This window comes from Anneissia japonica, unplaced genomic scaffold (assembly GCF_011630105.1).
Source record: "Anneissia japonica isolate Jap-2015-1 unplaced genomic scaffold, ASM1163010v1 scaffold287740_len772037_cov194, whole genome shotgun sequence".
Lineage (NCBI taxonomy): Eukaryota > Metazoa > Echinodermata > Crinoidea > Comatulida > Comatulidae > Anneissia > Anneissia japonica.
In genome coordinates this window covers 707,942-717,582 of record NW_022736571.1, presented here as the reverse complement: position 1 = coordinate 717,582, position 9,641 = coordinate 707,942, and the positions used below count along the sequence as shown (strand labels likewise).

Genomic DNA, 9,641 nt, shown 5'->3' with positions numbered 1-9,641 from the left:
TATATATATATATATATGTATATATATATATATTAAAATTCCTCATCATCACAGCATTATCATAGTCAAAATAAAACATCAACAAATTTCCTCAAGATGTTTTCTATCAAAAAAATTTGATAGCACTTGATTCATGACAATATCATATTCGCTCTTCCCACATATGTCAAGCCTGGTCACTGGGTGTTATGAGTCAGTGAAGGAAAGTTTTTATGTCTTGTATACAGAGAGCCCTGCACATTATTCAGAAAATGTCCTCGCATTAAGATAACTTCTCTATAAATATTTTAAAATGTTTGAACAACAATTTATGCCATTCTTGGTTCAATTCGAGATGATATAGAGAAGGAAGAAATCGTTTTCCTAAAAGGCATAAGTGGGAAGGAAAAATTGGCAATGTCTTTAGCCAAAAAATACTATGAAAAAAATCTGAAACACTACTGGGTAATAGTAACAAAAAACATGTATTTTCGTCATATACAATGTTTAAAAATTGATTAAAAACTATGTACATGTGTAATGTCCCTTAATACAAGGCATCCATCTCAGCTTCATGTATCAGTCTGTGTATTTTTAATTTAAGTTCGGCCCTCACTCTATCTGGCAGCTGCCTTATTGTCTCCCCCATGACATGAAAAGGTGTGGATGTCATCTTCAGTGGTAAAAGGAGCCCTTTTCTGCTCTAAATATTCTAATATGGATTTGTCAAAGTCAAAACTGGCATCACTCTTTCTTTTCTTCTTTAATGGAGTCGATGTTGATACTGCTGCATTGGCATTGTCATCTCTTCATCTTTGTTTTTTTTTTGTTGCATCAGCTGTGGTGGTTGTTGTTGCTGCTCATGGGGCTGTTGCGATTGGTGGTAATCATCATCATTATAATCAAAGCGAAAGCTTTCTTCTGTTATGTTGTCTACAATGCTGTCGTAAGTTTCCTCGTCACTTATTTCAGTGTTGGCTAGTTCTACATCGAGGGTACTTGAAGTCCTATGATGGAAACAACGAATAAAATGGATATACATTAATTCTAATATTTTGTCCATTTGCTGTAACATATCCAATTCTTGTTATATTTTTCTATTGAGACATGTGTGATGCAATTCTTGATGTTTACTTCTTGTTATTGTTAATGCCATTGTTAAGCATGCAATGAGTTTGGCATATGTAATACATACTGTATTTTCTTTTTTTTCTGGAAATAACTTAATAAATAATTTACCCTTTTTGATAATGTGTGTTACCTTGCATTAGGCCTATTAAAATGAACAGTGTATATTTGTGGTATAGTTCAAATGTATTTTACTCTTTACATGCAAAGCACTTTGAATGTACCAATTGGAAATGTACATTTAAAATTTGGATTGATTGATTGGTTGATTGATAGATTGATATATTAATGGATGGATTGATTGGTTTCAAATTAGCTTGAACTTACTCCTTATGTTGTAAGTACGGCGTAAGAAATGTCAAAATTCCTGCAAATCTATATTGTTTTATTACTTTGGCAGCATCGCAACTCCTTGAGGAAGCCGTCTTTCTGCAGCTGTTGAAAGTATCCCATACGTTTGCCCATTTTTCGGGCTAAGTCTCCTGCAATCATTAATTATCAATTCAGATTATTTCACAACTACTTCAAATTACAAACAACTCTGCAAGTGGCAAAAGTGTACAGAAGGCAAACCTGCCTAACATAACCCTCTATTCATATTTCGATTAATAGAGTAATTGATGAATAAAAACTGAATTGAATGCATTGCTGTATTGACATTAAAATATTTAAAATGGTGGCCGGAGCATATTATTATTATTCAAGAGACAGTATATATACAGATGTTTCTAGGCCTAGCCTAGGTGGTGTAGGATCGTTTCGGCCCCGGGTCGACTAGGCCTAGGCTAGGCTAGGCTAGTCACTGAAGCTACAGCCTAAGCTAGGCCTACTACTAGTCTAATCGTTTTTATAGACAAGAATCACACTCACCACTCATTCCAACTCTGCGGCAAATTTCTTGCCAAACGTCTCTTTTTTGGTTAACACTTTTACAATCAGCATTTGATTTATTATACAAGATAGTGTCTGAACTTCCATCAGGCGCTCAGTTTGATCGTCCACGCGTCGCGAGTTCGGTCAACCGGTAGTGTGTGTGAAAGTTGACTACAGTACTTTCATCTTCCCTGACTACCCTCATCTGATTGGCTGATACGTTTATCGTTGCCGATAACTATAAAAAAAATCGCTTCAAAAGTGATTCGACCGATACGATAACTTTATCGCTCACGATAATCGTATCGTTATCGTTATAGTGTGACCACTTCCATTAATTTACACCACACCGATAATTTTTATCATATCGGTATCGTTATCGGTGTAGGTGTGACCTGGCCTTAATACTTTCTGCACTGACCCAAGGAAATTTTATGTATGGTGTGCTCATTGTACAGTGGTCTTAGTAAAACACACAAAAAAGAATAAATTGCAGATTTTTAAAATTAAAATTATTCAGTTTATTATAGATATTTCGTCAAGAATCCATATTGGTGTTAGTAAATAAGGAGGCTGATACGCGTCTAATGGAAGTTAGAGTCGAATAGCTTAAATCAAATACTTGAATATAAATAATGGCACAGCTCAAGTGCTCAAGCATATTTATTTGACCAAGTCCAGAGTACTAATAATCAACATAGTTATGGTACTAAAGTCAGAAACTCAATGGTTTTTCCTAGGGTAAAAAGTTTTGTTAAGCTTTCTTTTTTATATGCAGCAATTAATAATTGGAATAGTCAGCCAATCAATATAGAACAAGTTAATCAACCCAACATTCTCACATAAAAAGCATCTTAAGATGTATATATGGAACCGGTTAGATATGAACTAGACGGAGACATGGGCCTATAAGTCTATTATTACAAAGGTTCACTGGATCTTTTCTACTGCAACGTTAAAGGTAGAAGTGGTTGTTGCAGCTGAATACAACATTATGGAATTCCCCCATGGGGCTTGAGTGTGTGTTACATATGTGCTTGATCCAGTGATCTGCGGGTAATAATGTCCAAGCGCCTGGGGTTGTGTCAACGTGAGGCGCTATATAAATCCAGAATTATTATTATTATTATTATTATTATTATTATTATTATTATTATTATTATTATTATTATTATACAATCCTAGTAAGTAAACAATGCTCAAAACTGGGAAAATCTGATCACAATAACATTATCATGATTCCAGTTTATAAACAGAAATTGAACGCTGCAAACAAGTTACTAAAGAATGTAGAATTTGGAGTACTGAAGCAATCAATCAGTTGCGCGGTTGCTAAGCCTCTACTGACTAGGATTCAATGAAATCTGATTGCCTTAATAAGCAAGTGGTAACAATTTCAAGTTACATTTCTTTCTGTGTGGACTCTATAATTCCAAAAGTGACTATGCAGGTTTTTCCAAATGAAAAACCATGGATCAGCCCAGATCTTAAAGAATTACTAGAAAATAAAAAGTCTACTCTTAAAAATAGAGATCGTACAAAATTTAAAGTGCTACAAAAAGAGATCGACAAAAAAATCAGGTTTATCAAGAACAAATTTAAAGACTCAATGGAAAGCAAGTTCAGAAACCTTCAACATCGAGCTGCCTGGCAAGCACTGGACACACTGGCTACAAAATTGGTTCATCAAAGGCTGACCCCTTACTAGGCCTAGCGGAATCATTAAACACCATTTTCGTCGTATTGATGAGCATTCCAATTAAGCCCCTTATCAAGATATTCACAATCAAATTCTTTCGGCATCTGGCTGTGATATCGTTATTGACGAAGATTCCGTAAGCAAGGTTTTCTCTAAAGTCAAAGCAGGTGAAAGTACCGGTCCGGACATGATGTGTAACAGAGTTATTAGATTTTGCCACTATAAACTGGCACCAGTTTTCACCACGCTTTTTAACCGCAGTCTTCTATATGGAAAAGTTCCAAGCAGTTGGTAACGTCTATTATTTGTCCGCTTTCAAAAAATACCAAGCCGCAAGCATCGAATGATTACCGCCCCATTGCAATAACTTCCGACGTCGTCAAATGTCTTGAACGAATAATCATGAATACTATAGTACGTGATACAAATACTCTTATGGACCCGTTAAAATTCGCTTACCAGAAACACAGAAGTGTGGAGGATGCTGTTCTGTCTACCTTCAAAACGCGTACAAACATCTTGATAAACCTAGAACTTACGTACGGTCTTTATTTTTTGACTTCTCAAGTGCCTTCAATACAATTTTACCTTAACTGCTTGCTAAAAATCTACTGTTAGACATGAACATTAATAACGTACTTGTCAAGTGGATAATAGATTTTCTGAAATCCAGGCCACAATGTGTTAGTATTGAAAATTGTAAATCGTCCATGAAAATTGCAAATGTAGGCATTCCTCGAGGATGTGTCGTTTCCCCAGTCCTATTTAATTTATTTGTAAGCAATTTTAGAATCAACACAAAGAATGTTGCATGTTTAAGTATGCGGATGAGTCTGTCATCACAGGTTTTATTTCTGGTGATAATGATGATAAAGAACAGGAAATATAGAAAACATATTTCTGACTTCGTAAAATGGTGTGAAGAAAACCATCTGAAGCTGAACTTAAGTAAGACTAAAGAAATAATTCAAGATTTTAGAATTAAGCATAACCCTTTAAAACCCGATTATTATAAATGATACCGACATCGAACAGGTAAATGAGTACAAATACTTAGGTTGCATTGTTGATAGCAAGTTAACATGCACCCTAATATTATTAGGCCTATTATTATTAGGCCTATTAGGCCTATTATTATTAGGCCTATTAGGCCTATTATTATTAGGCCTATTAGGCCTATTATTATTAGGCCTATTAGGCCTATTATTATTAGGCCTATTAGGCCTATTATTATTAGGCCTATTATTATTAGGCCTATTAGGCCTATTATTATTAGGCCTATTAGGCCTATTATTATTGGGCCTATTAGGCCTATTATTATTATAACCGTAATTTATTACCGTATTAGTTGTTATTATAAGCCTAATTGTAGAGGAAACATGAACTTGTTCCTCCTGTGGATCCCCATCCTCTGCATATGTTTACTATGTTACGTTGGAGTAGAGGAAATAAATATATTAATAGTAAAAAAACAAAAAAAAAAAAGTTAACATGCACCCCACATGTAGATAAAGTATATTCTAAAGCCAGCCAAAGGCTTTACTTTGTACGTAAAATGAAGATTTTAGGTGTTGATACCAAACTTATTCGTCTGTTCTTCGAATCAGTTGTTCGTAGCGTCATGACTTTTTGCATCATTTGTTTTTATCAAAACATGTTAAATAAAGACAAAGCTAAATATGATAAAATCTGTAAAAAAGCAAGTAAGATAATTGGAGTCGAACTTGTTGATTTTAAGTCATTGTATCAGAACCGAGTGCTAAATAAAGTTAGGCTTATAAAGGAAGACGAAACTCATATACCGTACTCGCGCGAATAAGCGCCCGGGTGCTTAAAATATTTTTTACACTTTCTGAGGGGCGCTTATTCAAACGGGGCGCTTATGAAAAACAGAGTAGAAATTGAGGAGCGCATATGGAAATAGATGAAAATCGAAGGGTTCCTATGGGAAATTATTAAATTTAAGAGGCACTTTTTGAATGAAAAAAGATTATATAAGGACATTATGAATGGTGGTTAGAAAAGATAATCGTCCAGAGAACATTGCTCATGACAAGAATGCGTGAAAATTTACATAACAGCAAAATAACGTAGCAGAGGCAAATAGTAGTGGTGAGTAGTGGTTAGCTTGTTAGCCATCGGCCGATTGAGATTAGCAGGATGGCAGGATCATTGTATTTTTTATTTGAAAACTCAGATGAGAATGTGCTAAAGGTGCAAATTGTCGGAAAAGAAAAAGAGCAGTAGGACTAGGCATAGACAAATAGGCCTATGTAAAAAGAGTAAAGTTCGAAATATACTGTCTGTCCAGGGATCGGAGCTCTCATCTGTCCAAGAGAAATATTCTCATTTTGATATTGACCTAAGAAGAATGTGTTTCCACTCTGCAGCTCAATTATGCCAACAACAGCAGTCCCAGGATTAATTGGATTATTGACTTGCTAAAAAGAAAATATTATGATATTATTGAGGGGCGCTTAAGGGAATTTTCACCTTAGGAGGGGCTTATTCGCGCGAGTACGGTACTGTTCCAGCTGTACTCACTAAACAGATCTGGTCTTAGGCTCAACACTTACCATAACAGCACAAGCCGTCTGCGTTATTATTTTATCCATGATAGTATTCATATTTTTAATTCTTGCGTTCATAGAAAATAACGATATAGTATTTTCGAATATGATGTTTTAAAATGATTATTATTATAACAATATGTTTTTAGATTTTCTTCTGGATTTTAAAGTTTTTTGTCTGCTTTTGCCAACTGAAGATGCTTTTCTTTTGTTATTTTTAATGAACATAATAAAGTTCATTCGTATTCGTATATTTATTTATTTTCTTGTGCTTTTTGGAATTAGTTACATTTAAGGACCACAATAGAAATAAGCATAGATCTTTTTTTGTCTTATCTTTTTTTGCTGTGAATCTGAATCACTGAATAAATTGAAAAGAAATTAAATAAAATTGAAAATAATAAAGAACACATATCACTAAATATCAACATAACTTGTTAAATTATATTTATACCGAGTACTTATCTGTTGGTGAAAGTTCCTTAGTAGTCTTCTGCCAAAACGGACCCCGATTTCCTTTTATAGACAACAACTTTTCAATTGTAATTGTCTGATTTATTAAAACACGAAATTCTTGCGTGTCTGTTCCATGAATAAAGTGCCACAATTCTAGACACTGTAGAGACGTCTCATCATTTACTGGAGACTGCAATCGAGCTACTTCTCTGATCAGTTTGGACCGCCTAAAATCAGCCAATACATAGAATCCTTCGAAGATCAAATAAACTACAAATTAATTTATATTGTGATTTGTTTTATCTCGATATGTCTATTTATATATTTATTACTTTCAAGAGAGATTTATTTCAGGGCAGACAAAACTTTTCTTCCTCATTTGTTCTGACCCTGCTCTTCCCCTTTTGTATGTTGAATATGCACATTTTCAGAAAAATAAGATATCATCATTATCCTTGCGCAACGCCATAGAGGCATTTAAACATTAAACATGAAACGCAAAATCTCTTCTTTGTTCGAATGTTACATTAAGATAATCAAAATTGTTTGTTACGATATAAGCCGCTCTTCTTTGGTGGTTCTTTATAACATTTTTATTTTGTTCATCATACAGTATGTCATGGCATAGTCACTACATGGTTGTATGGTACTTATAAACAGTCTTTCTAATAATGACTTGCTTAAACAATTTGTCATTTTACCCAACATCGTCATTTTAAATCCAAGATATTTACAAATCCTTTGTACATTCTGTTTCAAAGGTAACGCCAAATGTTTCCCATTTTCTATGCTCAACAAGTTACTATTTTCAGAGTCGAGACGACCATTTTGTATGAGCATAACCTTAATTTCATCTGTATTGAGAGACAGATGATTATCTTTATACCAACTACTAACATTCATTATAAATTTTAGAGTATCATCAGGAAAGCATTGGTCAATATTAATTGGGGACTGGGTGGAGGGCAGAGTAATTTCGGAGAGGCGTGCCCACCCCCCCCCCGCACCCCTAGATACGCCACTGATTGCAACAGGAGTATGTAACAGCAATGGTACTATGGTAGTCAGTATTGCATTTATTGTAGCATATTAGACATCAAAAAAAGAATGATGATGACATGGTTCACACCACTAATTCTATTTTAATTACTAAAAATATATACATTACAATGTGCTGTACCTAAACTATTTGATTTAGTGTGATCGATTTCGGGAACTCCGGCTACATCGTGCTTTGATCCAAGAGCACTATTCGTCCACGTCCAATTGAATACATTGCCTCTCGCGTTTGTATAGCCACACATATGTGGCTCTTCGAATTCGCAAGTCACACTGGCTACCAGTACATCTTCATTATCTTTCGAAATAAATTAAAAAGGTATTCTTAAAATATATTTCACTTACACCTAAATTCAAGCAAATAAATTTTGTTTTTTGAATCGCCTCAAAATAATAGAACAGATTCTGACACATTTAGCTGGACAGGGACAGTTTTATCGACACCTGGCCAAGAAACCATTTATATACTGAATTAATTCTGTTCTATGCTGACATTTTGCTAATATTTATAGGGGTTTTAGCTTCTCATATATTATTTTACTTTAATATTTTTCTTTTCTACGTAATGCATTATTAACACAATAATTGTCAAAGAATTTCATTTGGTTCCATAAGTACAACCGAGTATAGGCCTATTTCCAAGCTTTTATTCCTCATATGTATTCACAATTTTATATAAATTTTAAATACCAGTTAATCAAAGTATTTTTTTTTCGTTTTAAACAATGCCATCGTTATATGAAGTGCAGTATGTAAATTTGGCGACACACATTATATTTAGTTTACATGTAGTTATGCATACCAGTATTGATGCAAGATTGATTTTTTATGATGATATCATCAACACCGATGTCACCGTCAATTCCATCACCCCTCTCTGATCTAAACACAACCTGTAACCAGAATTATAATACTGTACTGTTGTCAATTTTAGACTTTAAAATATGATAAATTGAAAAGCAAACTTATCCGGAATTGTGACTCCTATTTTACAAATTACAAGACTTTACAGGAATAGTGGACATAGGGACTACAGTAATATAGCATCTTCTTTTATTACAAAGAAGAACGGGTAGGCCTAATAATAACTTATTTTCAATTGTTTTAAATATGCCCACATTATCGTAAATCATACAATAAACGCCGGGAAGCTGCTTACGGCAGCGCTTATTCGGGAGCGGCACTGTTGGAGAGAGGTGCTTGCAACTTAGTGATAGACCTACTATAATTCTACAAAGGTCCATTTAACTTGTTGCACCGTTAGTATTATTCAATCTGTTAGAATTTGGTTATTTAACAGTGTCACGATGATAAAAAAAAACACCACAAACAGAATAATGCTTTCGAGAGTGGAAATTCGGTGAAGAAATGGGTTTTATGCCTATAAAAATCAATTCGAGGATTTAGGCAGACACGTTTATTAGATTATTTACTGTAGTTTCCTTACAAACCTAAGCGAAATTCCACTTACTTGGAAGTTGCTTCTCCCTTTGATCTCTACTTCTGCCGCCCTCCATATATTCCCTCTGTTTCCCAATCTGCTCCACACCAGCTTACCCGGTAGAGACTCCTCCAATGATAACACGTAAACCTGCAGACTTTGTATGTGAATTCCATACATGTGGTACCAGAATATTAGGCACTTGGTTTCGTCTTCTCCAATGTTGTGGATCAATGGCGTTAGCATTATTGCTGTATCATTAGCACTGTTTCGTTTATGTGCATCGATAAATGCATAATGCCCTGTTTGTTATGATAACAATATTATTACTAATAATATAAATGATAATGAAAATAACATAGCAATAATAAGAATGGTTATATTTGCTATAATAATATTAATATTAATTATATATCTATATATATAATATATACAT

At 34.2% G+C, this 9,641-nt stretch overlaps 1 protein-coding gene and 1 long non-coding RNA gene across 3 annotated transcripts in view; both read right to left on the bottom strand.

The window, feature by feature from the left end:
- Nucleotides 1-9,641, bottom strand: part of LOC117116805 (MAM and LDL-receptor class A domain-containing protein 1-like) — a 35,684-nt gene that overhangs the window by 14,479 nt on the left and 11,564 nt on the right. Inside the window, exons 4-7 of the mRNA XM_033260899.1 lie at nt 9,236-9,507; nt 8,567-8,657; nt 7,886-8,062; nt 6,704-6,957 (exon numbers count right to left, since the gene is read on the bottom strand). Coding sequence (XP_033116790.1) covers nt 6,704-6,957; nt 7,886-8,062; nt 8,567-8,657; nt 9,236-9,507 — 794 coding nt within the window. The remainder of the gene's footprint in view (nt 1-6,703; nt 6,958-7,885; nt 8,063-8,566; nt 8,658-9,235; nt 9,508-9,641) is intronic.
- LOC117116819 lies at nt 809-2,833 on the bottom strand. 2 transcript variants are annotated; one of them, XR_004446823.1, is made up of 3 exons: nt 1,978-2,833; nt 1,435-1,589; nt 809-986 (listed from the first exon to the last, which is right to left on the bottom strand). It is a non-coding gene; the product is annotated as an uncharacterized LOC117116819 (long non-coding RNA). The 2 variants fall into 2 exon arrangements; XR_004446824.1 differs by lacking the exon at nt 1,978-2,833 and having other exon boundaries at nt 1,435-1,697.